The following is a 27,556-nucleotide window of genomic DNA, read 5'->3' as shown; positions in this document are numbered from 1 at the left end:
GCACTCCTCACTGGGGACCTGGCCTACAACCCAGGCACGTGCCCTGACTGGGAGTCGAACTGTCGATCCTTTGGTTCGCAGGCCCACGCTCAATCCACTAAGCTACACCCAGCCAGGGCTCATTGGTTTAAATGTAGAGTTTGTTCAAAAAGGCTGAAAACAAATATTTACCATGTCTGTGACAAACAGAAGCTACTTTTTACAGAAATATATTCCATATTTTAAACAAATAATGTCAAAAAGGAAACTAGGTAGAAATTGTATCATCTTTTCTAACACAGTTTAGAACTTTAAAGCAGTATCATTTCCTCTGCATTCTGTATCATTCCTCTGCATTCCTCTGTATCATTTCATTCATTTATGGAAGTTAAAGTTCTATCAAGGAAAAGGAAAGAAAAGTCTCAAGGAAAAGAAACCTAGATTCTACTTTTTGATGGGAAATATTTCAAAGAACTTTTTGACAAAACAATAGTTTTTAATAGTCCAGACAGGTGATGATCGCCTAGACTAGGGTGAGGGCTGTGGAAGGGGAAGAAAGGGTTAAATTCTGGGTAGATTTTAAAGGTAGGGATGACAGGACTTCCTAGTCCACTGAGTGTAGGTGTGAGGAAAAGAGAGGAGTCAAGGATGACCATGAGGCTTTTGGACCAAGGAGGAAGCAGAAGGTCACTGAGGCAAGCTTGGGAGGAGCAGGTTTAGGGGAGCTCAATTTAAGCCCTGTGCAGTCTGAGACATCTCGTAGCCTCTGAATGAAGATGGTGAGCAGGTAGCAGGATATAGGAGCCTGAGGTTTAGGCAAGGTCCAGGCAAGGTCTTGGGCACTATCAGGACAAATAGGATTATCCATTTAGCTTCAACAGCACCTGGGAATGGGTGTAGATACAGAAGTCGAGGCCAGAGCCCTGGGTGCACTAAAGTGACAGACTGGTAATGCTAGAAGCAGGGGAAGGGAATGCTTCAAGGAGGGAGGGCTCCATGAACCAAATGCGGCTGCAGGCTCAAGCAGGATGTGAACTGAGGACTAACCATCGCCCAGTACTCTGATAATCCCATTACTTTCAGTCCCAGAGGGCAGTTCCTTCTATCTCATATAAGACAGGAGGATCCGCTCCTGAGTTAAGGTGAGTCCCAGACTTCCCTGTAGTGTTGCCTGGAATCCCTCCCCTGCTCGCCCTCAAAGGGGATGAAGGCAGAAAAGATTCTGTATGGCAGGTCAGAAACCAGGGTGGGGGTGGGGCAGGACGGAGGTAGGAGGCAGGGGGAGCCATTTCCCTAAAATAGCATGACTCAGCCTTTCTAGAACTCTTTTCATAGACACAACCAGTAAACTGGAAAAATAATTTCATTGGGAAAAAACAGAATTTGTACAATTCAAAATCTTCTGGTCTCAAGTGAAGCCCCTTCCCTCCTCAGCAGTATCCTTGGTGACCTGAGGGTGGGAAGCGTGGTGACCCAGCCAGAGGAGACCAAGACCCTGGGTCTTCACTGTGGTCCAGCAACAGGAATAATTGAGTGTCCACTTCCCTGGAAAAAAACCAGGTAGTAAAGACTTATGTATGTGCTCAGCATTGGGGTCTGGGGCCGTGGACAATTCTGGGAAAGGGGTTCAGAGAGGTGGGCGCTCTATGGGGGTCTCAGAAGATGCAGGGTTCCAGTGTCATACATCCTGGAGATACGTCACCTTTTCTGCCGCTGCAGCTCCACCCTCTGAACCCTGAGCACCTGCAGTACAGGGTCCTCCTGGAACTCGCTACTGTCGGAGTCTGGGGAAAAAGAGCGAGTGCCAGGGGGCTGTACTCACAATGTGCTGGACAGCCATCAGGATCCTAGCAGCCTTGCACAGATGCTCGCTCACCTTCAGCAGCCTGCAGAAGCCCAGCAGCCTGGGAGAGTATATCCTCTGGCGGGGCGTGGTCAGCGGCAGGCGATAATGTGACCCCAGTTTCTCGAGACCCCACCTTGAAGCCTGTGGAAGCCTTCTCAACTGAAGGGGGCGGGAACTCGGGCTGAGACTGCCTGACTTCCTTGCAACGCACCGACCCCACCGCAGAGGGCATGACCCTGGCTTTCAGAAACTCAGCCTTAGACAGATCGGGCGGTATCTCCGCCTGTGGAAACCATGAATCTGACAGAGGGGGTTTAACCTTGGTTTGAGAGTGTGTGGTTTTGATTTTCGGAGATTCAGCTAGGGATGGAGGCGAGCCCTTGAAGGGAGAGTGGGTGTCCTCCAGGCTTTCCGGGAATAGTCTAGCGGCCACTACCTGACCAAGAGGGCCTCGGAGCTGCGGACCAGGCCCTTGGTCAGCCACTGTGACCTGCCCAGCAGGTTCCTGGCAAGGGGTTCTGCCCCTCTGAGGCTTGGGGCCCTGGTGCTTGGGTTGGGCAGGGCTGCATGGCTCAGGGTTGGGCAGGCCCTGGAGGGGGGTAAGGGCACTAGGAGTGGAGGCCCAGGGCAAGGCCCTGGAAGATACCCATGGACCAGTGTGTGGTGCCCAGAAAAACCCATCAGGGCTGGGGCCCCAAAAGATGTGTGGAGAGAACCCTGGGGCAATAGGAGGCCTCTCCGCATAGAAGGCTTCACCCGGGGGATGAGGCCTGGCCACGCTGCCCCGAAGTGGGAGGCAGTTAGACTGAGTTCCCAGAGAACCAAGGGTCTCTGCAGGGGCAGGCGACGTCTGCAGACAGGAGGGGGCAGGGACCTAAAAGAGAGAATGCATCGAGTGTCCTCAGTCCCACTCAGGCTTCCTCTTCCGCCAACTTCCCTTAGGATCGCCGTCAGCCCCTCAGGTGCCTCTCTTCCCCATCTCACCGAAGTGGAGAGGGCAGAGGTCCCTGGCAGCACCCAGGTTCCATCGCCCTGACCTCCTTGAGCCTGTTCAAGCTTCCGCCGCTGCCGCCACTGGTACAGAATGTCATCCTCTGGTTGCAGGGGTGCCTGGGAGGAGCCCAGGGCTGGAGCAGGGATGGGGGCTGGTGCAGGAGTCGCTGTGGGGTAAGTAGAGGGAAGAGGGTAAGATAGGAGCCAAGGCGATAAGGAACCAGGGGGTAAGTAGAGGGAAGCAGGTACGTAGAGCAAAGAGGGTAAGACAGGAACCTGATGACAGCCTGCACACATACCCTTCGACTGTACCAGAAGGTTATTCAGACAGGCTTTCCAGATACTGTCCCTGCTCCTCTCTGGAGTGGGAAGTGGGGAAGGGGAAGGGTCAGAGAGCAGCCTCATGGACTTCTCAACCTGTCATCATTCAATTCTTCCTTCATTAACAAGTGTTTATTGAGCTCTTACTATTGAGCCAGGCACTGTTCGGGCTCAGTACAACAGTGACTCACAGCAGGGCCACTGGCTGGCCTCAGTCCAGCAGGGCAAAACGACACCTTCCCATCACCCAGAGCATCATTTCAACCGTGATGATCAGTAGGGCTACCACTGTCTCTCAGAAGCCCTACCATCTGATGCTGCACACAGAGGAAGGGGCATAGTCTCAGACTTCTCTCTTCTCCCCTCCCCTCTACATCCCCCCAAAAGATAGGCGGGGTGAATCCTGTGAATCTACTTCCAAAGCTGGCCACATACCTCTCCTTTGCTCTTCAGGCTCTGGCCCAAGACAGCTACCAGCATCTGTCACTGGGTATTGATAGCAGCCAGGGGCAGTTCGTTAACACTCAAGAAATATCATGTATCCTCCTGACTCAGACCCTCCCATGGCTCCACAGTACTAAGATAATGACCAACTGCCTCCCCAAGCCTGCTTGGCCCAGTGTAGTCTGGCCCTTGCCAATCTCTCCATCCTAATCCCACACGACTCTCACCTCTGGTTCTTGCCTTTTCTAGCTCATTGTCTGTACCATGTTCCCTTCCACCTCGGGTTCTCTGTACGTGCTAGAGGGTCTTCCACCACCATCATTCAGGTCTCCATTCAGCTAGCATCTCTTCTGGGAATGTCTTCTCTGACATCCCAACATCACGATCCTCTCCAGCATGGCCCCCACTTCTGCTTACATTTCACATTTGTTTGTGAGGTAATGTAGCTACTCTCTGTGCTACACTAACTATGCTGTGAGTACCCTGAAGATTATACTGGGCAGAGGTGGTTCACTGTGGAATCTCTAATCCTGTTCACAGGGCCTCATGCACAGCAGGAAATTAATGTTTGTTAGATGAATGAATAAATTAAATCTGCAGTAAAACTCATGAAGTGGTTACTAGTTTTATCCTCATTTTACAGATGAGAAAACTGAGGCTCAGAAAGAAAAAGTGAATCAAAGGTGATGCTTAGAGACTTCTGGCCAAGATGGAGGCATAGGTGGAAACACTGTGCCTCCTCGCACAACCAAGTTTAAAGATAACGAAGTTTTAGTAACAAAAACACAACCAAAACACAGAAAATTTAACTGTACAGAAGTCCGACAATAATGAACCACTGAGCCACACTGGTAAGAGGGCCGGAGTCAGTGGCTGGTGGAGAGGAGTCCCGGCAGAAAAAGGCGGCCGGACAGACCCAGGCACACAGGCGGCGGCAGTTGGCATTTCCCAGGTGTGGGGTGGCAACAGGCGGACCCAGTGAGGGCGCAAAGTGGCTGGCTGACTGCGGTCACACATTCGTGCACAGATAAACCAGGCAGAGGAGCGAGCAGTGAGACAGACCACTCAGGCTAGGGCCCCAGCCACGGGAATTAAAGCCTAAAAGCACCAACTGGAAAAACTTGAGAGGCTCCCAGGCTCACATAGAGTTTGTTGGAGAGACCCACAGGGTCCTAGAGGGTGCACAGGCCCACACACCCGGAAGCCAGCACCAGAAGGGCACCAGGTTTGCTTGTGGGAAGCAGCAGAGGGGACCAAAATCCGAGAGAGAGCAGAAAAAACACCATTGCCCCTCTCTGACCCCACCTCCACATACAGCGTCACAACCCAGTGACTGGGTCGCCCCACCCTGGTGAACACCTAAGGCTCTGCCCCTCATACATAACAGGTGTGAACAGACCAAAACATTATGGCTCAAGAAGAACTCAAAGCCCCAGAGCCAATACTTCTAAGCGACCAAGAGATAGCGAGCCTTTCAGATGCACAGTTCAAAACACTGGTGATCAGGATGCTCACAGAACTGGTTGATTTTAGCCACAAATTAAAGGAACATCTGAAGGCTAAACTGATTGAAATGAAGGGAAATGTACAGGAAACCAATAGTGATGGAAAGGAAACTGGGACTCAAATCAAGGGAGTGGACCAGAAGGAAGGAAAAAAAATGACCAAACAGAAAAGAATGAAGAAACAAGAATTCAAAAACAGGAGGAGAGGCTTAGGAACCTCCAGGGCATCTTTAAAAATCCCAACATCTGAATTATAGGGGTACCAGAAGGGGAAGAGGAAGAGCAACAAGTGGAAAAGTTATTTGCACAGACAATAAAGGAGAACTTCCCCAGTCTGGCAAAGGAAAGAGACTTCCAGGAAGTCCAGGAGGCTCAGAGAGTCCCAAAGAAGGTGGACCCAAAGAGGAACACACCAAGGCACATCATAATTACATTACCCAAGATTAAAATGAAGGAGAGAATTCTAGAAGCAGCAAGAGACAAGGGGACAGTCACCTACAAAGGAGTCCCCATCAGACTGTCAGCTGATTTCTCAAAAGAGACCTTGCAGGCAAGAAGGGGCTGGAAAGAAGTATTCCAAGTCATGAAATCCCAAGACCTACATCCAAGATCGCTCTATCCAGCAAATATTTTGAATAGAATATTCTGTTTAGAATAGAAGGCCAGATAAAGTGCTTCTCANTTCTAAGCGACCAAGAGATAGCGAGCCTTTCAGATGCACAGTTCAAAACACTGGTGATCAGGATGCTCACAGAACTGGTTGATTTTAGCCACAAATTAAAGGAACATCTGAAGGCTAAACTGATTGAAATAAAGGGAAATGTACAGGAAACCAATAGTGATGGAAAGGAAACTGGGACTCAAATCAAGGGAGTGGACCAGAAGGAAGGAAAAAAAATGACCAAACAGAAAAGAATGAAGAAACAAGAATTCAAAAACAGGAGAGGCTTAGGAACCTCCAGGACATCTTTAAAAATCCCAACATCTGAATTATAGGGGTACCAGAAGGGGAAGAGGAAGAGCAACAAGTGGAAAAGTTATTTGAACAGACAATAAAGGAGAACTTCCCCAATCTGGCAAAGGAAATAGACTTCCAGGAAATCCAGGAAGTTCAGAGAGTCCCAAAGAAGTTGGACCCAAGAAGGAACACACCAAGGCACATCATAATTACATTAGCCAAGATTAAAATGAAGGAGAGAATTCTAGAAGCAGCAAGAGACAAGGGGACAGTCACCTACAAAGGAGTTCCCATCAGACTGTCAGCGGATTTCTCAAAAGAGACCTTGCAGTCAAGAAGGGGCTGGAAAAAAAGTATTCCAAGTCATGAAATCCCAAGACCTACATCCAAGATCGCTCTATCCAGCAAATATTTAGAATAGAATATTCTATTTGGAATAGAAGGCCAGATAAAGTGCTTCTCAGATAAGGTCAAATTCAAGGAGTTCATCATCACCAAGCCCCTTATTATGTGAAATGTTAAAAGGACTTATATAAGAAAAAGAAGATGAAAAATATGAACAGTAAAAGGACAGCAAACTCACAGTTATTAACGACCACACCTAAAACAAAAGCAAACTAAGAGGACAGCTAGATTAGGAGCAGAATCACAGAAAAGGAGATCACATGGAGGGTTAGCAACAGGGGAGTGGGAGGAGGGAGAAGGTACAGAGAATAAGTAGCATAGACGGTAGGTAAAAATAGGAGGGAGGGCAAGAATAGTATGGGAAATGTAGAAGCTAAAGAACTTATGACACATGGACATAAAATAAAGGGGGGATGGTGGGGGAGGGGTGTGCAGGGTGGAGCGGAATGAAGGGGGGAAATGGGACAACTGTAATNTAGTATGGGAAATATAGAAGCTAAAGAACTTGTGACACGTGGACATAAACTAAAGGGGGGATGGTGGGGGAGGGGGTGTGCAGGGTGGAGGGGAATGAAGGGGGGGGGAATGGGACAGCTGTAATGGCATAATCAATAAAATATTAAAAAAAGAAAAAGAAAAAAAAGGTGATGCTTAGGTGGAGGGAAGAATCAGACTGGCATTTTGGCAGGATCACACGACATGCAGGAACCTCTGTTTACTTGGGCCAGCCTGTTGCCATCCACAGGAGCCCCATGAGACACAGAGCACCTGTGCTCCACTGCCTGGCAGGACCTGGGCACTGAGTGACAGTAACAATAATGACGGCAGTAATAGTAACCCAGGTCCTTAATACCATCTCTGAAATTTTGGGAGCAGAAATTTCAGAGTTCAACAGATTGCATGTTTCAGCAAAGTTGTATGGTATGAGAAGCGTAGGCAGGGGTCTGGTGCGGTACACCTGACTCAGACCCATTGGTATTCAGTCGAACAGTATGCAACCATTCTTACTTACAAAGTAACAAAAAATGGTTACTTACTTAACCATTCAACCATTTCTTACTTACAAAGGCAAAAATTTCATATGGTGCAATGTAATATACCCACAGCAAAAAGTATGCAGTCACCCTAACAGAGATATAGATAGATAAATAATTTCCTTTCTATGGTTAAGGTCAGATTTTGCTGTCAAGTGGGGTATGGTGAAAAATTTGCAAAAAGCATTCTGACTTTGGACCCCCTGTGTTCAGAGAGGCAGATGGGATACAGAGAGAGAGCTTGTCATCCTAATGATAGCTACTTTTTAACAAAGTGGTGCTAAGTCCTGCATGTATTCACTAACTCATTTAATTTTCTCAACACCCATAGCAGAGGAGTACTATTATCCCTGTTTTAAAGCTGGGAAAAGAAGAAAGACCCAGAGAGGCCCGAGGTCACATAGCTGGTCAGTGGCAGAGCTGGGATTCACACTAACTGCCCTCAGTCCTTGCTCTCCAGAACTCACCATGTGTCTTGAAGTCAGAGCTCTTGCTGGAGTCAGGGGTGAAGGTCTTGGAAGAGGGAGAAAGGCCATCAGACCTGATGGAGAATGAAGAATTGATGGCATTGCTGAGGCTTCGGGAGGAGGAGACGGAGGCTTTGCTGTAGGAAGAAGGCAGAAGTGAGGCGACAGGGTCTCAGAGACAGTGGGCCAGGCCTGGAACTTTAGGAGTGCGGAGGATGATGGGGGTGGGGAAAGTACCTGTGTTTCAGCAGCTTGGCAGCTCTGCTTTGCAAGCTCAGCACCTCCAGGTCCAGTAGGGATGAGTTCCACGTACTGAGGCTCTGCGAGGTGAGAGGGTCAGAGGCTAACTCCAACTCCAAAAGCTGTTCAGAAACGGGCCCCAGACGGAGGGCCTGGAGTACATACCTGCACTGCACCTGGTACCCTCACATGCTGGCTTAGACTCTGCTCCTTCTCTGGGAAAAGTGACCCAGTTTTCCTCTGTGGATCCACACCCCCCGATGCAGGCATTTTTGTAGAAGAACGGACCCTACTTTCCTGATTGTTGTGATTAGGCCTAGCTAATCACAACTATCTGTCCTCTGGTTCATGTTGATTCTGAGTGCATGAAAGTAAGCCCTGGGGCTACGGATGCAGCTATTGGAAAAGACCCCTCTTTCCTGTGGATTAAATAAATTAGAAGCCTAGAGCTACTGGCCCAGTTAGCTACTTTGAGGGGAAATCCTGCCTGAGACTGAGCCCAACCAAGAACAGAGACACGGTAGTCAAGCTCCTCCCAATAGTATTTAAACACCCAGATCCAGCCATGCCTGAAAACATCTACTTTGGGATTTTTCTTATTGTGGTAGCAAACAAATGCTTTTTTGTTTGGTTGGTTGGTTAAGCTTCCTTGAATTGGGAAGTGACCCTAATTCTACCCCAGAGCTGATGCTGTCAGTTCAGGTACACAGGGGAAGGAGTGGATGGGGACGTCACCTGCTTTATCTCCTGAAGGGGGGCCAGAGCCTTAGCCTGTGATGCACCGGCTACCTTGGCAAGAGTCGGGACTACTGTGTTGAGTCTTCCTTCCAGTGTATTGGTTCCTGCTGAGAAGCCCCAATTGACTGAGGAGGGCTGGGAGGAGTGGCTGCTGGGAGCATTGAACAGGAAAGGTTTGGGGCCAGCAGTAGATGGGGCTGAAGCAAGTACCTGTTGCAAGTTTACTGCCAGGATCTGGAGATTCAGGCTGCAGCCACCAAAAGTCAGCTGGGGTTGGACCTGCAGTCTGGCGTTCCTCTCTGCTTGTGGGCTGAGCCTGGCGGAACCGGTTTATGAACCTGTGGGCCTCAGGGAATGGGAGGTGGGTAGGGTGAGGAGAACCAAATCATCTTCGTCATCACCATCATCACAATAGCCAATACTATTGAGCACCACGGCAGTGTCTGGTAGTTGTCCCTCAATATCTGCTCTCTTTTCCTATACAGTAATACAATATTATGTACGACTAACACTGGGCACATAGCCTCTCTTCTAAAGATACATTTACCAGGTACTCTCGTAGCTTTATAGCCATGCAACTAGGTTTTTGACTAACAGGGTACAAGGAGATAGGATTCTGAAAAATGGGTGCTGTGGGCCATTTTGGTGCACGAAGGAAAGGGCAACAGCCTAGGGCTGGGAGGGCAACAAGATAGAAGGAAACTGTATCTCTGACCCCTCAACAAGGGCTGCCATATCAGCTCTGGTTACTTCTGCCTGGACTGTTAGGTGAGGGAAAAATAAATGCTACCTTGTGTAAGCCACACTTGATTTGGGACTCTTTGTTACAGCAGCTGAACTAGTGTCCTACAAATCCAAGTGCTCACCATGGGACAGACATTGCTGTAGAAGCTTTACAGACCATTGACAGGACTTGACAGGCCAAGGAGGAATGAAAAATCACCAGGTAGAAAACTACACCCTGGGAAACTGCAGCCCGCGAAACTGCCTGCTGACCCTGCCCAGGACAAATAGATGCTTGCCTAGGAGTGGAGTCTGGGGTCAGCCTATCCCACATAACAGGATGCAGCTTTAACCCGAGGCCGACAAGATGTATCAAGAACAATGGTCAGCAGAAATGGCACCCAGCGACCAGCTCTAGCCAATCAGACTCTGATACCCCAACCAGTTACCCTTCGCAGGTTTTTGCACTTAAAAACCCTGCCCTAAGAACAACTGAGCCACTTACTCCCCTGGTTGGCTCCCCAACCTCCCTTGGTTGTCTCCACTTTCCCCTTTCTCCTTGCTAATAATCCCTGCTCTTTGGCTTGCTGTGTCCAACTGGTTTCTTGAGCGACTCTGACCCAACAACAGTAACTCATTGAAAGTTTAAACAGCCCTAGAGGACATGTTATTCATATCCTCAATTTATAGACAAAAGCAAAAAAAACAAAAAACAAACAAAAAAAATGAGGCCAAGCTGATACAGGAAGTAAGTGACAGAGCTGGGATTTGAACCCAGGGAACCTAGCTCCAAAGCTCTTAACACACATGAAATGTGGTCCTGAAAGTGCTACATAAACCATGCTGGCTGTGGTGATTATTCCAGGATGGTTGTTCAACCCCTCAATCTTTCTTGCCCCTCAGGGCTGATGGGACTTACCTGGCCACCACAGAATCACCACTGTCGATTACGGTGGGTGGTTCGGAGGCACCAATCTGTTCCTCAGTGGTGCTGGGTGAGGAAGGGGTCCCTGAGCTGGATGGCCAGGACTTCTCAAACAGCTCAGGGGAGTTGTGACCTGTGGCCAGAGCCTTGGGAACTTCTGGGATCCTGGATCTTTGGGACCTGGATGGGCTCAGGGTCTAAAATAGGGGAGGTGGGGAGAAGAAAAAGTGATGCCTAGGGACCTCCCTGTAGGAAAACAAACACACATGAGATCTTAGTCCAGAGGGAAGGAAACATGTCTCACAATGGTAACAACTTGGAGTAGATGAGGTTGGGATGGTAGCAGAGGACTGGAAAAGGAAGGGACATGGGGAGAAAGAGGGGCTGTCTCTTCGTCTCTCACCTGCATCTCTTGTTACAGGTCTTCCCTCTAGTCATCACTTCCTTCCTACTGGGCTGGCAAATGGTACTCCGTGAGGTGTCCTCACCTCGAGGTGCCAGGTCTGGTTTCAGGATGGCCAATAGCAGCTTCGACTTAGGGGAGCATCCCCAAAGGGGCTCTCTTGGGGGGAGAAAACTGGCAGGCTGCAAGGGCAGAAGAGGGTTGGTAGGCAGAGCCTGGTCACTGCAGCTTGGGAGGAGTTGGGAGGGGAGTATAGGGTGGGAGGATGGGAAGAGGAGGGCAGAACAGACTACAGTTCCCGTGGATTCCTGTAAGAGATGGACTCTAATTCTCCTGGTGGAGTCTCAAAAGAGAAAAACCCAGAACTTCCAGTCAAGTCAGGGGCATAGGCAGACATGACTCGCCTCTCTCACAACAACAACAAAATTACAACTGAAAAATACAAAACCATTGCTCATAAGCAACGTAAATCGAGTTGAATGGAAGTCTGACAACTACAAAATTAAAGAAACCACATCCATCAAGACTGGTAGGAGGGGTGCAGATGCCGAACAGGCTGGTCTCTTACCCACACATGGTGGATAAACACACAGGAGGGATATCCTGGGAACCAGGAGGCCCAGCCCCCAGCCCAGGGTTCCAGTGCAAAGCTGTCTGAAAAAAACAATGAAAGAAAACTTCCCTAATTGGGTGAAGGAAATAGACCTAAAAGTCCAGGAAGCACAGAGTCCCCAACAAGATGGACGCAAAGAGGCCCACAGCATAATTAAAATGCCAAAGGTTAGCCCTGGCTGGTGTAGCTCAGTGGATTGAGCACTGGCCTGTAAACCAAAGGGTGGCTGGTTCAATTCCCACTCAGGGCACATGCCCGGGTTGCCCACCAGGCCCCTCGTGGGGGGTGCACAAGAAGCAACCACACATTGATGTTTCTCTCCCTCTCTTTCTCTCTCCCTTCCTCTCTCTCTAAAAATAAATAAAAAAATATTTTTTAAAAATAAAAAATAAAACGCCAAAGGTTAAAGAGATGGCTGAGTGGGTCTGGGAGAATAGGTGAGAAGTCAGGGGATTAAAGAGTACAAATAGGTTTAACTACAGAATTGCCATGGGGATGTAAAGTACTGCGTAGGAAAGGGAGTAGCCAAAGAACTTACACACATGACCTGTGGACATGAACAAGGGTTGGAGGGAGGTTGCCTGAGGGAGTAGGGGGTGCTGGGTGGAGGGGAGCAAAGGGGGAGAAATCAGCCCTGGCTGGTGTAGCTCAGTGGACTGAGCGCAGGCCTGTGAACCAGAGGATTCAATTCCCAGTCAGGGCACATGCCTGGACTGCAGGCCAGTTCCCAGCAGGGGACCCATGAGAGGCAACCGTACGTTGATATTCTCTCCCTCTCTCTTTCCCTTCCCCTTTAAAGATAAATAAATAAAGTCTTTTAAAAAAAGAAAATATTATTTTTTAAAAGGGAAAATCAGGACAACTGTAATAGCATAATCAATAAAATATAATTTAAAAAAATGAGAAGAACCCAGAAACTGCTAACCAGTGGTACTCATCACTGGGTCTAGTCTAGTTTTCTTTTGAAAGAAGAAAATACAGCAGCTGTCTTTGAAAATACAGATGTGTGGTCCCCACCACAGACCAAAAGAATAAGAATTGTCTGGAAGCGGGAGCTAAGAATCTATCTTTTTCTCAGCATCCCAGGTGATTTTGAAGTGGCGCTTGAGTTAAGAACCACTGCTAAACCCAATCACTGTATACATTTCGCGTAAATCCTTAGGACACTAAAGAGAGAAGGGTCGATGGACTACAATCCCCATCAGTCACTGGGCTCGGCCTAGGCAAGAAAGGTCAAAAACAGAACCAAAGAAGACACGGGAGTCTGAGGGCAATTTCAAAATTAAGAAACTTAATTCTCAAGATGCCCGCTGTCCATCTTAGGAGGAAAAAAAAAAACGGTCCGTGGGGCAATTAAGCGAGCGGAACGTAAGACGCTATGGGATTTCCCGGCTTGGAAGTTGCAGTTCTATGCGATTGAGGAGAGACTCCAGACGCCAACAAACAACTCTGGGCTGTACGGCTCTCGCCCTTGGTTTTCCCCAAGCCTCCTGTGGTCCCCGGAAGAGAGATCCGTCTCACCTGCAGTTCATCCTGCAGCTACCTCAGCGATTTCGCCAGCTCCTCTCCTTCCCCTGATTGACTCCGCGCGCCTCCCTGTTGCTTAGCGACGCCCTATCAGTCCCGCCCCTCCCCAGAAGTGCCCGCGCGGGAAGATAGCAGCCTCCAAAGCGACCAATGATAGAGAAGGAAATAAAAGTAATGGAATGTGACTAAAGGGGGCGGTCTCACGACCGGCTGTAACGGCGGCCTGACTGAGAGAGCGTGTTTGATTGGAGAACCACAGTGTGCAGGAGTAATTGGCAAGCTTGTGGTCCCATGGAAAGTACACGAAACTGGGTTCGAGGTTAGGGAGGGGTCCTAAAGTACACTCGCTTTCCTGCAGTCTTCCAACCACGCCCCCTCTTGCTGCGGGAATGTCTTCCAGACTCCATTACGACAACCGTTTTGTTTTTTCGTTGCAGGGGCAATCAGGGAGACTGTCCCCTTTCTAAAGGGTGGCCCTCCAACAGTCGGACCTGCAGGCCTGTCCTGCACGTTACCTAACTACTGTTGTTTTGCTGCAGGAGCAGCTGGTTGCGCCAAGTGCCAAGCCTGGGCTTCTGGCCAGGTGGCTGGATCAAAAAGAGCTATTTCGGGCCAGGCCTACGGGCCCCCGGGGGGCCAGCCTGGGCTGTTCTTGCCCACGCCCCCTGGCCTCTACTCATCTGGCAGACTCTGCTATCCCGCGCATCAGAGGCTGAGTCAGAGGCACAAAATTAGGCCCGGCTTGCCGGGGGGCTGGGCTGAGATGGGAATAGGGTCTGTCCTGTGTCCTCCTGACAGCTTGGCTGGTGCACTGCATTCCCTATACCCAGGATTCTGCTCTTAAGACTGCCATCTGCGTCATCTCCAGAGCTGCCTGCGGGGCGGGGGTGGAGTAAAAGACTGGGAACTGCAGGAGAGTTTCTTAGGCCCTGGGTCTCAATGTCGCGCTGCACTAGCCACTTAGAGTTGTTAGACAAGGCTCCACCTCTTCAGCCTTAGTTTCCCCTTCGGGAAACTGGAGAATCTTCTTACCCCTGTGGCATCCAGCAGGAGCTTAATAAATGGCCAAGTCATTGTTGGCTTTCTAAATAAGGCTCTGTTAGTGTCTGGGTCTGGCCGTGGTCCGAATGTCCCGGGGCGCCCCGCCGGGGGGCGGACACACAGCGTACTATAAAGCAGCAGCGGCGCACGCTGGGACTCAACGAAGCGTAGGCGGTGGCTGAGGAGCAGGATGGAGATCCCAGTCCCTGTGCAGCCGTCTTGGCTGCGCCGCGCCTCGGCCCCGTTGCCCGGGCTTTCGGCGACCGGGCGTCTTTTTGATCAGCGCTTCGGCGAGGGGCTGCTGGAGGCCGAGCTTGCTGCGCTGTGTCCCGCCGCGCTGGCCCCCTACTACCTACGCGCACCCAGCGTGGCGCTTCCGGCAGCCCAGGTGCCAGGCTTGGGGAAGGGCTGTAATCCGACTACTTCCAAGGCTCGGGGTTTCGTCACCCCGGGAGTGGGGGGGATCAGGGAATGGACAGTCCCTTGACTTTGGGCCGGGTGAAGAGTTCGGCCACTAAGAGGGGCTTCCGGAGTCCCCCAAGTACGGAATCTCTGAGGCTGGATTACTGAAGTGGGTCGGAGGTGCCTGTCTATCCGAGGAGGGACTCAGTTCTAAGGGTGAGGTGGTCACCCTGTCTTGGTGACTTTGAAAAACGCCGGAGACCCAGGAAATGCTGGGAGCGGGGGTGGGGGGGGAGGGGCGGGGGGCTGCGATGGAGCCCAGTCATTCTGAAGGGCTGGGGGACTTCCCAGTGACTCCTGCGGGGAGGGGATGTTTTGTTATTCTTGGGAAAGAGTTTGGAGACCCTATGTATCCTGGAGAGGCAGAGGGGAAGAAGGGTCCCGTGACTTGAGAAAGAGGGGCCTGGACAATCTGAGAAGTGGGGGAGTACTGATTAACTGCTGAGGGCACAAGTGGTCTCATGATACGAATGGGAGGTTAGAAAGAGGACCCTGGAGACTGGAGAAGGGGCAACCTGGCAAGTTCTGGCGGTAGGAGCAGGGTGTTTGTGGCAGCAAGGGCCCTGGGGGCTCTGAAAGGAAGGGCTGGAGAGTGAGCAGTCAGAAGGAAACGTTGACCATGGGGTAGTTGACACTGAGGGAGGTCGGGCGGGTGGAGGTCCCTCACTTGCTGAGGGATGGTGGCCTCATCACTCTGGGTGAGAGGTGGATGAGACCAGTCGGGATGAAGAGGTCATCAGTAGGAAAGGGGCTTCCGAGTTTTGGAGGTCAGGGTCAGCTGCAATATTAGAACCGTCCCCGGAGAGCTTTGCTGGGGACTGGGAGCCCCGCCCCACCCCGCCCAATGACTATTGGCTGTGCTCAGGTGCCGACTGACCCTGGGCATTTCTCGGTGCTGCTGGATGTGAAGCACTTCTCGCCAGAGGAAATCTCCGTCAAGGTGGTTGGCGACCACGTGGAGGTGCACGCCCGCCATGAGGAGCGACCGGTGAGCCGGCTGGTGGTGCATATACAGAATCTCGGGCGGGTTCCTCAGACCTAAGGGAGGGGGACTCTATCTGGCTTCTCTCCTTCCAGGATGAACACGGATACGTCTCTCGCGAGTTCCATCGTCGCTACCGTTTGCCACCTGGCGTGGACCCCGCCGCAGTGACGTCAGCATTGTCCCCTGAGGGTGTCCTGTCCATCCAGGCTTCACCTGTGCCCACTCAGGCCCCACTGCCACCACCAGCTCCTGCCAATTTGGGATCTGGGCATGCGTGAACCCTGGCAGCTACCGCAGGCACCTTCTTTTAAAGCCAAACTGACTCTGCCCAGCCAGATATCCCAAGCATGCCAAGATCCCCCTGCCTAAGCCGGGATCCAGCCCAGACCCAGCCCAGACCCCTCCAACCTAGACTCAGTCCTGATAACCTAGACCTTTTCCACTGGCACTCCTGCTCACATGCCATCCATTTCCAAACCCCAACACCTCTCTAGTTTCCAGACCCTATAAGTATAACCCCTCAGCCTAGTCTCCCTTTTTGGCAGATAAACCCACTCAAAACTCCCTATTTCCTCATCTCCCTACGAAAATATTTTCACTGTGACACCAGATAATGATAGAGGTGGCTGTAGTGGTATAAGTGATATAGGTGGTTTAGACCAAGCCTAAACCAGTTAAGTGTAATCCACCCCTGGGCAATGTCCCAGACTCTACAGACTTCCCACACCAGACCACCCAGGCCTGGTCTTCCCTTAATTAATTCCAGCCAGCCACCTTCAGACTCTCGAATCCCTTTTCTGACCCTCACCCTTGGACATCTATTCCAGGCCAACCAGTACTCTCAATCTCAGAATGTAGATACCCTGCCCATCTCCCCAGACTCTGCACACTAACTCCCATCTCCAACTTTACCCAGGACCCCGTCTCTAGTCACAGGCAATCCACCTTCCAAACCCTTCCCCTTACTCTCCAAGATCCAGCCCAGCGGCCACTTGCTTTTATTCTCCACAATCTTTCTCCCTCCTTTAATTCCCTTCTGTCCCCACCCCGTCACTCCTACCTAGCTCCACTCCCCCAATAAACGTGCTAGAGCTGTGCCAAACTGCTTTGCATCTGGGCCTGGAAGGATGGACTGGAGCAATCTGAGGCCAGTGTGAAGAGGGGAAATGTTTATTGGGGAGGGATGGGAGCAGGGGAACATCACTGTCGCTCGTACATCTCCCGTAGGATCTTCATGCTTTCTGAGTAGCGAAGCTGATTCCGATGAGATGCCTCCTTCCACCTGCAGTGGGGGTGGGGAAGCAGAGGGAGGACTCAGCAGTCAGGGCAGAAGCCATAGAGGGGCAACAGGTTGGGGATGCTCACCTCTGGCGGATGCGTTTCCAGCGCTGCATGTTGCGGTAGATAAGTGTGGAGGGTGAGGGCTCAGGCTCAGAGGGCTGTGTGGACAGAAAGGCCAGGCTGGGTGGCCATGCCCAAGTCCTACAACACATGTCCCATAGCCCCAGGCAAGCCTTGCAGACCCACCTCATCATCAGGGGTACCATGGGTCTCTGGCTGCAGTGGGGATGGAATTCGGGATCTGCAGGCATCTCCAGGTAGCCCTGGGGCTGTAGGAGGAGGCAGCTTGTACACGTCACAACTCTTGCAGTTGGTGACCTCTGAACCCTGGGGAAACAGTACCATACCAGGCCCCAAAAAGTCAGAGAAGAGGGCCAGGGATAAAAAATTTTACTCCTCTCGCCTTTGCCGGTGACAGTAAACATGAGGGTCTCACCAGGGACCTGTACTTCTGAAGGATAGGGACCTTACCCAGCTTGGGGGTCAGGTCTGTCCCAGGAATCCCTGCCTTCTTCTGTCCAGCCCAAGGACCCCCCACCAACCCCTATTCAACCAGTCCAGAGACTCCCATCTATGCCTGCCAAGCCCAGGGGTTTCCCATCTGCTCATTTAGATTAGGTGGCTACACCTGTTTATATTAAGGATCCCTCTCTGTCCCCCCAGCTATTGGGGATCCTCATCTTGGAGGTCACACTTATCTGCACAGGGGAACCCTGTCCCTTCTTTGTCCCAGATCAGATAGCTCTGTCTGTCTGCTTTACAGAGCTCCCTCCATACCCCTAGCCTAAGGGTTCGAATCTGTGTCTCACGGATCCAGGAGACATTTAAGAGACACACAAACCCGTGCCTGTCTATCCTACTAGCTTGTGACCATCTACCCACTCACTCCCTGGCTGTTGGGCAGGGGCCTACCACCCATCCCACCTCTTCATCCTCAGGCAGTGGGGGCAGCGGTGAGCTGGGCGAGCGTTCACGCTCACGCACTGAGGGGCTGTTGCGCATCCAGGCACGGCAGATTGGGTACAGCGGTGTGTTCTCACTGAATTGAGCCAAGTCCACACTCCGGTCAAACAGCTTAATTACATACGTGTCTAGAGTGGTAGGAGCAGGAGGTATGTGAACATGCTCACACAGCCCCCTATCACTGATCCCCCTACCCTCTAGGGCCACCACCTACTCACTGGATCGTTGCGGCCCTCCTTCAGCCAGTCCATCGTCCATCTCTCTCCTCTTCTTCCTCCGCTGGTGAGGGAAGCGGGCAGATGGCCTGTGTGAGTAGGGAGAACATCAGAACCAGGGCTGGGGACCTCTTGTCACCTTGCTGGGACCCCTGCTACCTTACCGTTTCCCAGTGGCTGCAATGGAGCAGTCCCTGTGGGGAGAGACAGGACATCAGCAGGCTGGCCCTTGAACAAATGCTTACTCAAAACCCCCAAAGGACACCCTAGCAATACTGAGATCAAGCCTGAGGTGCTCACATAAACCCCACTAACTCCGTAGGCCTTGTGTCCCATCCACATCCCTGGGCTCTAGAAGCCAACTATGAGGGGACCTAACTTTCTGCTGTCATGGGGTCTTTGTGCACAGAGTGGTTAGGACTCTGGTGGAGGGGACACAGTGGTCAGGGCTTGGATGAGGGAAGTCATTCATCACAAACCCTCAGATACTGATCCTATCAACAAAACTTACTTGCTGTGGGTATCTGAGGGGGTCTTCCCGGCTTCCTCATCCAGACGCTCCCTGGTAGCAGAAGAGAACTGTGGGCGCAGGGTTCCAAAGGCCCAGAGTAGGAAGGCAATGAGTGGCCTCTCCATTAAGCCCCTTCTTCCCTAAGCCAGGTTCTGGGGTCCCACCCAGATCCACTCAAGACCGGAGGGCCCAAACTGCCAGGGTTCCCAACCCCCTATGACCCCAAGCTGGCTCAGAACCCAACCTGTCCATGTTACTCTTCTCCAGGAGACACTGCAGAACGGCATCCAGTTGGTTCCGAGCCTTAGCCATCTCCATCTCTGGGGAAGAGAGTACCAAGCAGGAGTCAGTTTGAGGCCCAAGGCAGGAGGGCATCCAGCTGGGCTGGAGAAGGGCATGTGTACCAATCCTATGGCCAGGCCCAGGTGTGCTGAGGTGACGTAAGCTGACTACCGAAGCCATGAGCAAGAGCTCTGGGTTCCAGCGCTGTCTTGCCTAAGTCACCTTACCTCACTGAATTTGTTACCTCATCTTGAAAATGGGTCTCCAAGTGACACCTATCTGCTAGGACTATTCTGAGGTTGTTTTTTTTTTTTAAAGTATATTCTATTGACTATGCTATTACAGTTATCCCATTGCCCCCCCTCACCTTTATCTCTCCTCCCTGCACCGACCCCTCACCCTCCAGCATCATGGACAGTTTTATGTCCATGTGTCGTACATATAAGTTCTTTGGCTCCTGCATTTCCCATACTGTTCTTAATCTCCCCGACTATTTTGTGCCTACCCGTTCTGCTTCTTATTCCCTGTACCTTTTCCTCCCATGGTCCCCCTCTCCCTCCCCACTGATAACCCTCATGTGATCTCCATTTCTGTGGTTCTGTTCCTGTTCTAGTTGTTTGCTTAGGTTTTGTTTTTTTAGGTTCAGTTGATGACAGTTGTGGGTTTGTTGTCATTTTACTGTTCATACTTTTTTATCTTCTATTTCTTAGGTAAGTCCCTTTAACATTTCATACAATAAGGGTTTGGTAGTGGTGAACTCCTTTAACTTGACCTTATCTGGGAAGCACTTTATCTGCCCTTCCATTCTAAATGATAAGTTTGCTGGATAGAGTAATCTTGGATGTAGGTCTTTGCCTTTCATGACTTCCAATACTTCTATCCAGCCCCTTCTTGCCTGTAAGGTTTCTTTTGAGCAATTAGCTGATAGCCTTATGGGAACTCCTTTGTAGGTAACTTTCTCCTTTCCTCTTGCTGCTTTTAAAGATTCTCTTCTTATCTTTAATCTTGCATAACTTAATTATGATGTGCCTTGGTGTGCTCCCCCTTGGGTACAATTTCTTTGGGACTCTCTGGGCTTCCTGGAAGTCTATTTCCTTTGCCAGATTGGGGAAGTTCTCCTTCATTATTTGTTCAAATAAGTTTTCAATATCTTGCTCTTCCTCTTCTCCTTCTGGCACTCCCATGACCCAGATGTTGGAATGTTTATTGGAATGTTTAAAGATGTCCCAGAGGTTCCATAGACTCTCCTCATTGTTTTTACATTCTTGTTTCTTCATTCTGCTCCAGTTGGATGCTTATTTTTCGCTTTTGTTCCAAATTGTTGATCTGATTCCTGGTTTCCTTCCTTTCACTGTTGGTTCCCTGTACATTTTCCTTCACTTCACTTTGTGTAGCCTTCATTTCTTCCTTCATTTTGCAACTGAGTTCAGTCAATTCTGTGAGCATCCTGATTATCAATGTTTTGAATTCTGCATCAGATAGGTTGGCTATCTCCTCATCACTTATTTTTCTGGAGTTTTTACCTGTTTTTTCATTTGAGCCATATTTCTCATCTCAGTGCATCTGTTACATGTAAGGAACAAGGCCTTAGGTATTGCCAGAGTGGGGTAACCCACTTGGCTGCGTTGTGGTGCTGTATGTGAGGGAGAGGTCAGAGAAGGAACAATGCTGTTTGCTCTGTTCTCATTCCACCTTCCGTCACTTCCCTTGTTTCCCACAAGCAGTTTGTGCCCTTTAAGTGCTGATTGGCAGGTGGGTGGGTTTATGCTCATTTTGGGACCCTGTGAGTCTCTCCAAGGAACTCTCCTGTGAGGCTGGGAGTTTCTCCTGCTGCCACAATCTCTGCAGATCTTTTCCACAACCTGTGGTTTTGAGTCTAGATTCCCATGCTGAAACCCAGGGTTTCCCGTTCCTTCTTACTCCTCTGCTTTCCCCCGGGCTTGTCCGTGGGCAAATGTGACATCACCTGTGTGGTCCGCCAGCCACTACCTTATCCACCCAGTCCTCCAGCTGCTGCCTTGCTGCATTGTCTCTGCCCCACTGCCTGTTTCTGCCCCTCCTACCATCTGGTTGAATGTTTTTTCAGCTCCTTGGTTGCTGGACTTCTGTGCAAATGTTTTTCTGGCAGTTCTGGTTGTTCTTTGTTTTAAATTGGTTGTTTTCCTTCTTTTGGTTGTGCAAGAAAATAAAGCATTTCTGCCTATACCTCTATCTTGGTTCCTGTTCTGAGGTTTAAATAAACCTATGTTGTATACGAATCTCTTAGCATAATGCAATAAGTAACATGTACAGAGTGCTTATGTGCCAAGCATATCACACATATTAACCAACTGAATTCTCACATTAACCCTGGCAGGTACATAGGATTTTTATCCCCATTTTACAGATCATGAAACCAAGACACAGAAATGTTAGGTAGTTGCCGAAAGTTACACAGGTAGGAAATTGTAGGGCTAAGGATTTGCACCCAGGCTATCTGGCTCCACAGCTGAAATTGTAAGGCAGGGACTCAAAGTGGGTGCAGATATGCTCTGTTTGGCTGATGCATGGTACTATTTTCATTCAGAATTAAATTGGAATGACCTGACAACATTTAACTGGGAGATTTCACCCAAAATACCCACTTTGACCCTGCTCCAAGAAATGATATCTGGGCCCAACTTCCTGCATGTCACAGGCCCTGCCTGGCCCTGTGAGCCTGTGTGTTTGCCTCCTTTCATCACAGAACTTAAAGGACGTAATGACATTCTATTATCCTCTCACCCAATGATGTGTTCACTCTCCTCTTCAACTAGTAGGTGCTCTGGCCCAGTGCTCAGAGCCTGGAAGGACACTTGGGGATATGCTTTGGCCAGCCCTGGGACTTCCTGAGGAGACCAGGAGATACAGAGATTCCCAACATCACTCAGAGGAGATACAGGGTGGGGCTGTAGTTGGGAGCCGCTGAGATTCTAGTGAAAAGTCTTGGGCAGAAGCCACGGTATGGATTATACCTAAATATCTTTCGTTGGCCTGTACTTCTCTTCTGAACTTCAAATCTTGGGATCCCATGAACTCCTGGACACCTCCCCCTGGATATCACCCAGGGTCCTTCCACCTACTGGGTCCCACATGGCCTTAATGTTTCTCTAAACTTACCCTCTTTCCCAAGACTCCATTTAAGGGGTAGCTCTGCTGTCCCCAGTCCTTTCCTGGGCCTCACATGGATACCTCTCTCCCTCCTCCATCCCAACCCACAAACCCCTGCCCACTTGGCTTCCTGAGTTTCTCTCCCACCTATCCCAAACCTAACCTGCCCACACTGGTCCTTCTTCTCCTTCCCCTGGGCTCCCAACCTCAGTCTCCCCTTCTGACCCATCCTCTAAAAGATGGCCAAGGATATCTTCCTAAAACCAATCCTGACCCTTGATCCTCCCCTTAGAACTCACCACAACTCTGCAGTGCCCCCAGAACAGAGGCTGAGCTCTTCGGCCTGGTGTCCACAGGCCTCCACGACCCTACCTACCCCTCCCCACATGATCATTGTGGTCAAGCCCCCTGTACTTTTCCACCCACGATTTTTTTTGGCACGTGAGGAGTATCTTTATTAATGCACTCCTCAGCTTAAAACAGTCCCTTGGCTCCCCATTTTCCTCAGAGAAAAAGCCAATGTCCTAACCTTGGCCCACAAGATCTGTTCCCCTCCCCTCCTCTCCTTCCTCCTACCTCTTCTTACTCTTCTACCTCCATGCTAGCCCTTGAACAGGCCAGTCAAGGCTCTTCCTTCTACCTCAGGGCTTTTTCAAAGCTATTTCCTCCGTCTGATTCGATGTTCCCTCATAAATCCTCATGGCTCTCTCCCTCACCTTGCCTCACTCCTGATATCCTCTTCTGTTTCATTTTATTACCACTTATACCATCTAACATCCTACATAGTTTTACTATTATATTTTGTCTAGATTCTGTGCCTCTCCCACCACCATTAACATGCCAGTCCTGGATTCCCATAAACTCGGCCCCATCCCCAAATTACTTCCTCTCTCTCACCTTCGGTTTCCTCATCGACCATGTTGCCGACTTTTCAGATTAGTGGGATACAGTGACTGGGAAGATTAAAAGCTTCCCTGTACTTCAGGCGGTCAGTACAATGCTTGACTCATGGCCACTGCTGGAAATGGAGAAACTGGGGCACAGCCAAGAAGAATCCTTCTTAGAATCACAGGGCTCGGGATCCCCGTCTTACTGCACCACACTGCTTGAGCCACAACCCATCTCAAAGCTATTTCGGGCACAAACCAGGAATGTATGCAGGTGGCGATGAATCGCTCAATGCCTGACTCAGGGATATTGAGAAGCGCTGCAGGGAGACGTCGCGTTGTCTGCCTAATCACGATAATCCTGTCTATCGGGACTCCCATACCCTGATCAGTTCTGTGCTCCTTTACAGGCCCCTGACGTCTGGGTCCTCACCTGATTTCTCCACTTTCACCTTCACCGGGAACATGGTTTGTGTTGGGGTCTCGCTAGCTGGGTCGGAGGAGCCCCCAAAATCCTAGGGTCACAAGTCAAGGCCACAAGCTGACGGTGAGCGGTCAAATGTAAGCTTCGTGTTCAGTAGGACCTCCGCCCTGAGCAACCTGTAGCTCTCCTACGGAGGAGGGGCACCCCCCCCCATAGGCGGTCGCTTGTTCCCATTAGTCAATGCAACAGTCAATCTAATACTCTGACCAATTGACAGTTAACGCCGTGGGCTCTCAGCCCTAAGTCCCACCTTCCTGGAATCCGTTTCCGGAAACAAACTAACGCCATCTCGGAGCGCTTTCTGGGAGGTGTAGTTCAAGCTCTGGAAACTTAGCGCCTGCGCCGCGCGAGGCATGGTGGGAGATACAGGATTGAGGCACCGCGAAGCTTTTTGTAATATGTCGTGTTGGTAGCTTTGAGTAACACCCATTTAGGTATTAACGGGGCTAATTTAACTGTGGGAGTTCCTCTTGCTCCAAACTGGAAGACAAGCCGGGAATTAGGTTTCGTTCCCTCATAGCATTCGTTAGGTGCCAACTACCCATCATCTCTTTTCAAGCACAAGCTCATTCACTCAGCAATTATTTATTAGTGTCCGAGTCAATCTTCTAGGTGCTGGAGACTATCAGTGTACAAAACAAGCAAAAATATTTGCCCTAATAGAGTTTATATTTTAGAGGATGGGAGATAAACAATAAACAAGTAAAACATTTTAAGTGAAATGTAGTAAGGAAAGAATATAGCCTGAAGGAACATACTGAGTACCAAGGTAAGGATTGAAATTTCAAATAGGTCAAGGAAATGTTCTCTAATAAAGCAGACATCTTTTCCAGAAAATGGTAAATTTCAGTTTACTATATGTGCCTTGACCACATATGAACCATGGTCATTTCAGATGAGAATACTGATGTCAAATGGGAAAGTACTGTTTCCAAACTCACAAAAATACCAATACAGGATAGCAGCCCCTAGTAACAGAAACATTATTCTTTTCTTGGTTCTGCATCTGTAAAATAAGTTTCTGGCACAGGACAGCTCCCATTTCGGAGGGTTATGAGTAGTATTCAGTGAGAAAATGCCCATAAAGTGTGAAGCACTAAGTCTGAATAAAGTAAGCATTCAATGAATGTTTATGAGTATTAATAATCATTTTCTGTTTCAACGTCAAAAACATCCCAGGAGTCAACATAATTAGGGTTGTTTATTGGGGGGGTGTCAACAAAGAAAACAGGATATGGGAATAAGAGGAGCCCATCCTGGGAGAATGATCAGGTCTCAGGCCTGTGCAAAAGAAGTTGTTAGGGGGTACCCAGGGGTATGGTGAAGGAGAGGTAGTCCCCAAGGGCGCCCCAACGGGACCGGTAGATCTGGAAGATGGTGATCCAGGTGGTGAGTATAATTACCCAGAAGAGGAAGCCCACAGCTGAGCGCCAGACATCTGTAAGGGGTAATAAGTGTGGGGAAAGTTGGCTTCACATGCTTTCTGGTCACCCCCAAACCAGCTCTCTCTTCTCTTCTACAGAGCCCTAGAATTCTGGAACTTCCATCATGGACCCCCACCAAAGCTCCAAGTTTCCGCCCTCCACCCCCATCCCCACGGTCTTCTTTCAACCGTGCCCTGGACTCACAGCCTTTGATTTGGCTCTGTTCTGTGTACGCCGGTACAAGGAAGGCCTCTCGGAAAAACCAGAAGATGTTGACCAACCAGAGAAAAGGCAGGAAAGCAAACCCACCTGCAGAGAAAAAAACAAACTGGGACATAAGGCAATGAGTATCCTCCCTAATACCCATCTAGAGGACTTACTTGGAAGGTCCTCTCCCACACCCGAATTCAAACTGAGATCTCTGCTATTAGGGACTCAGGTATCAGGGATCCTCCACAGGATCCAGGAATCTAATTCCTTAGCCCTTTCTCAGGACCCAGGAGTCCAGGCCCCAAATCCCCTCCTCTCTTGGGACCAAGAAGTTGAGGCCCAGCCTCCTCTTTCCTCACTCAGGTCCCGGGCCTTCCCTCAGACCGAGGAATCCGCACCCTCAGCTGCTTCGTCCGTCTTAGATCCAAGAATCCAGGCCCAGAGACCCTATTCCCATCCCCTCTCCTGGGATCCTGAGAGACTGGTCCTTACCTAGGTAGTACTTCCGGCACAAGTTCAACTTCTCCTCGTTGGACACCCGCTCCAAGTTCATAGTTGCACTGGGACCGAGTCGTCCCGAGAGTCCGAGGGACAAGACCCGAGCCTTGACACTACAAAATGCAAGAATCGCGAAAATCCACGCCCCTTAAACAAAACAGATAAATTGAAGTGTGGGCTTGCTTAAAGCGCGGCACCCTCGCTCCCACCAGCAAGCTGAATGGGTTGAGGGCTCTTTATGTTTATCGGGATGCAACAAAAGACCTCACCTGTGGTGTTTACTTCCTCCGGGGTGAATGCCTTTGCCACTTTCAACTACGGACGTTTGCTGTGATGCCCTAAGTGTCTCTCAAGTTCGTAGTCTTTTTCGATAGGCAGCACTGCACGCATGCGCTTTCAGGGAATTCCGGTCGCTGAGTCTGCGGAGCGCAGGCCTTCAATACGCAAGCGCACTATGGAGTTTCCGAGGGCAGCGAAAAACTACACTTCCCAATGGTCTTAAGCAACGGAAGTGATTTAAGAGAAGACGGCGACTGTTAGAGGGTTTGAGTAAAAATGGCCGAATATTTAACTTCGATATCCTGGACTGGGGACACGTGAGAATGGGTGCAGGCAACGGCCATCTGGGGGCCGGGAACAGCACACTGGGTTTCCTCTTTGCTAGGCGGAGTGGAACGGTGTTTCTGGGGTAGCCGGCTTCCTAGCCCTCGGTTCACCTCTGTCTCTGCACCTTTTCCGGGTTAATTGCTCTTTTCAAGATCGGGACCAGTTGGCTACACAACAAACCGACTTTCTGGCACGGAGCCTGAGGGGTTAACGCCTCGCGGTCGTTCCCCTCCTGCTGTCCATCATTACGAGGTCCCGCCTCTTCCGTATTTCTTAGGCCCACCCTACCGCCGGCTTTTTTCTTGTTGGACCTGTACAAGTTCCTCCCCCAACCTTCAGGCCCTTCTCCCACGAACTTGGCCACGCCCCCGAACGTACAAACTACACCTCTGGGTTGTCTCTCACTTCTTTGCCTTCTTCTGGTTTCCTTAGGGACAACCCTCGCTGATGCATTCAGGATGCTTAGGATTCTTCTCTGGTGCAAGGTCCCACCCCAACCCCTTTGCACCTAGTACCTGTCTTTGCTTAGGCCCTGCCCTTATTAAATTTATTCAAAATGTAATGCTGCTCAACCTGCACCGGCTTCCACAGAACACTGCCCAAACCACAGAAGGATAGCACTGTGAGTGAGGGACCGGTCTTAGGGGGAGGGCGGACAGTCCTCAGCAGACCATCCCCTGATTCCACCCTACCCCCTCCTCCAGGTCATGTGAGCAACGTGGAGGTGCAAGAACATAATTTCTCTGAAGTGAAGGCTGGCAGGGGTGGGTTGAGTTTCTTGTGGGCCAGGAGCTCAGCTGAACAACTGGTCTCCGCGGGAGTTCCTGGAACTGCAGAAATACGGAGAGATTAAAGTGATGAATGTGTGTGACACTTAGGAGACCACCTCATTGGCAATGTCTGTGTCAAGGTGCCTCTTTTCCCTCCATTAGAGCCCAGAGGTGGAGGTGTTTCAATGCCTAAAGGCCACCACTGAAGCCTCATAGCTTGAGGTCCATCACTAAATCCAGTCCAGCCCCAGAATTGCTAACTAATCCCCTGAAGATTTCGGAGTTTGACTGCTGACCCTCACTGGCTTTCCAATCCGTTTTCATGTGAAGAGGATGCAGAGCAGACAGTAGCTGAATTCAGTAACTGTTTGTTCAGTGGGCAGGCTGTGCATACTGAGCGTCTCCTGTCACTGACTTCTGGGAGTCATGTTGTTGGCAGTATGAGATGGGGTATGGCAGCACGGAGGCACCTGGAGTCCCAGACTCTTGTGTGTGTGTTGGTGGGGCTGTCATTCATAATGTACTCCATCCATCCATCTATCCTCACCCCAGAGAAAGTACCTTTGGTGGCTTCTGCAACTGCATTCACCTGCAACTCACCTCCCAGAACCTCAGCCACTAGCCCTA

The 27,556-nt window shown here is 50.2% G+C and overlaps 4 protein-coding genes and 1 long non-coding RNA gene across 7 annotated transcripts; 2 read left to right on the top strand and 3 right to left on the bottom strand.

Annotated features, from left to right (window-relative positions):
- Positions 1–213: 213 nt before the first annotated feature.
- Positions 214–13,215, bottom strand: PROSER3 (proline and serine rich 3). The gene is made up of 11 exons (XM_037039579.1): positions 13,116–13,215; positions 10,982–11,163; positions 10,573–10,775; positions 9,141–9,268; positions 8,928–9,037; positions 8,190–8,272; positions 7,953–8,089; positions 2,810–2,985; positions 1,856–2,699; positions 1,682–1,763; positions 214–1,524 (listed from the first exon to the last, which is right to left on the bottom strand). The coding sequence occupies exons 2-11, from the start codon at positions 10,985–10,987 to the stop codon at positions 1,410–1,412; spliced, it is 1,884 nt and encodes a 627-aa protein (XP_036895474.1). The 5' UTR covers positions 10,988–11,163; positions 13,116–13,215; the 3' UTR covers positions 214–1,409.
- A 1,079-nt stretch (positions 13,216–14,294) lies between these two features.
- Positions 14,295–16,703, top strand: HSPB6 (heat shock protein family B (small) member 6). Its single transcript, XM_037039580.1, has 3 exons — positions 14,295–14,550; positions 15,490–15,612; positions 15,702–16,703. Exons 1-3 carry the CDS (start codon positions 14,353–14,355, stop codon positions 15,885–15,887), a joined length of 507 nt encoding a protein of 168 aa, XP_036895475.1. The 5' UTR covers positions 14,295–14,352; the 3' UTR covers positions 15,888–16,703.
- Positions 16,704–16,756: 53 nt separating this feature from the next.
- Positions 16,757–23,419, bottom strand: LIN37 (lin-37 DREAM MuvB core complex component). The gene is given in 11 exon segments (XM_037039581.1): positions 16,757–16,891; positions 16,975–17,048; positions 17,137–17,277; positions 17,875–18,041; positions 18,132–18,217; positions 18,293–18,322; positions 18,640–18,690; positions 18,884–18,959; positions 21,685–21,711; positions 21,714–21,788; positions 23,371–23,419. Coding segments are annotated over 11 exon segments (843 nt in total). The 5' UTR covers positions 23,405–23,419; the 3' UTR covers positions 16,757–16,809.
- Positions 23,420–24,603: 1,184 nt separating this feature from the next.
- PSENEN (presenilin enhancer, gamma-secretase subunit) lies at positions 24,604–25,958 on the bottom strand. 3 transcript variants are annotated; one of them, XM_037039678.1, is made up of 4 exons: positions 25,823–25,958; positions 25,548–25,639; positions 25,050–25,154; positions 24,604–24,859 (listed from the first exon to the last, which is right to left on the bottom strand). In XM_037039678.1, exons 2-4 carry the CDS (start codon positions 25,606–25,608, stop codon positions 24,720–24,722), a joined length of 306 nt encoding a protein of 101 aa, XP_036895573.1. In that variant the 5' UTR covers positions 25,609–25,639; positions 25,823–25,958; the 3' UTR covers positions 24,604–24,719. The 3 variants fall into 3 exon arrangements, with proteins under 3 accessions (XP_036895573.1, XP_036895571.1, XP_036895572.1); XM_037039676.1 differs by having other exon boundaries at positions 25,548–25,700; positions 25,823–25,957; XM_037039677.1 differs by having other exon boundaries at positions 25,548–25,666; positions 25,823–25,957.
- A 121-nt stretch (positions 25,959–26,079) lies between these two features.
- Positions 26,080–27,541, top strand: LOC118982554 (uncharacterized). The gene is made up of 3 exons (XR_005065566.1): positions 26,080–26,781; positions 26,864–26,907; positions 27,092–27,541. It is a non-coding gene; the product is annotated as an uncharacterized LOC118982554 (long non-coding RNA).
- The last annotated feature ends 15 nt before the right edge of the window (positions 27,542–27,556 follow it).

Source organism: Sturnira hondurensis, unplaced genomic scaffold (genome assembly GCF_014824575.4).
Source record: "Sturnira hondurensis isolate 20B ecotype Veracruz unplaced genomic scaffold, ASM1482457v3 Scaffold0025395, whole genome shotgun sequence".
Lineage (NCBI taxonomy): Eukaryota > Metazoa > Chordata > Mammalia > Chiroptera > Phyllostomidae > Sturnira > Sturnira hondurensis.
This window is presented reverse-complemented; position numbering and strand designations above follow the sequence as displayed.

Coding starts and splice junctions, on each gene's coding strand:
- PROSER3 (XM_037039579.1), bottom strand. Junction 1,764..1,855: donor GCTTCTGCAGGCTGCTGAAG/GTGAGCGAGCAT, acceptor CTTTTTCCCCAG/ACTCCGACAGTAGCGAGTTC. Junction 1,525..1,681: donor GAGCTGCAGCGGCAGAAAAG/GTGACGTATCTC, acceptor GTTTTTTTCCAG/GGAAGTGGACACTCAATTAT.
- HSPB6 (XM_037039580.1), top strand. CDS start 14,353: ATGGAGATCCCAGTCCCTGTGCAGCCGTCTTGGCTGCGCCGCGCCTCG. Junction 14,551..15,489: donor TGGCGCTTCCGGCAGCCCAG/GTGCCAGGCTTG, acceptor GGCTGTGCTCAG/GTGCCGACTGACCCTGGGCA. Junction 15,613..15,701: donor CCCGCCATGAGGAGCGACCG/GTGAGCCGGCTG, acceptor CTCTCCTTCCAG/GATGAACACGGATACGTCTC.
- PSENEN (XM_037039678.1), bottom strand. CDS start 25,608: ATGAACTTGGAGCGGGTGTCCAACGAGGAGAAGTTGAACTTGTGCCGG. Junction 25,155..25,547: donor GTGCCGGAAGTACTACCTAG/GTAAGGACCAGT, acceptor TTTTCTCTGCAG/GTGGGTTTGCTTTCCTGCCT. Junction 24,860..25,049: donor ACAGAGCCAAATCAAAGGCT/GTGAGTCCAGGG, acceptor TACCCCTTACAG/ATGTCTGGCGCTCAGCTGTG.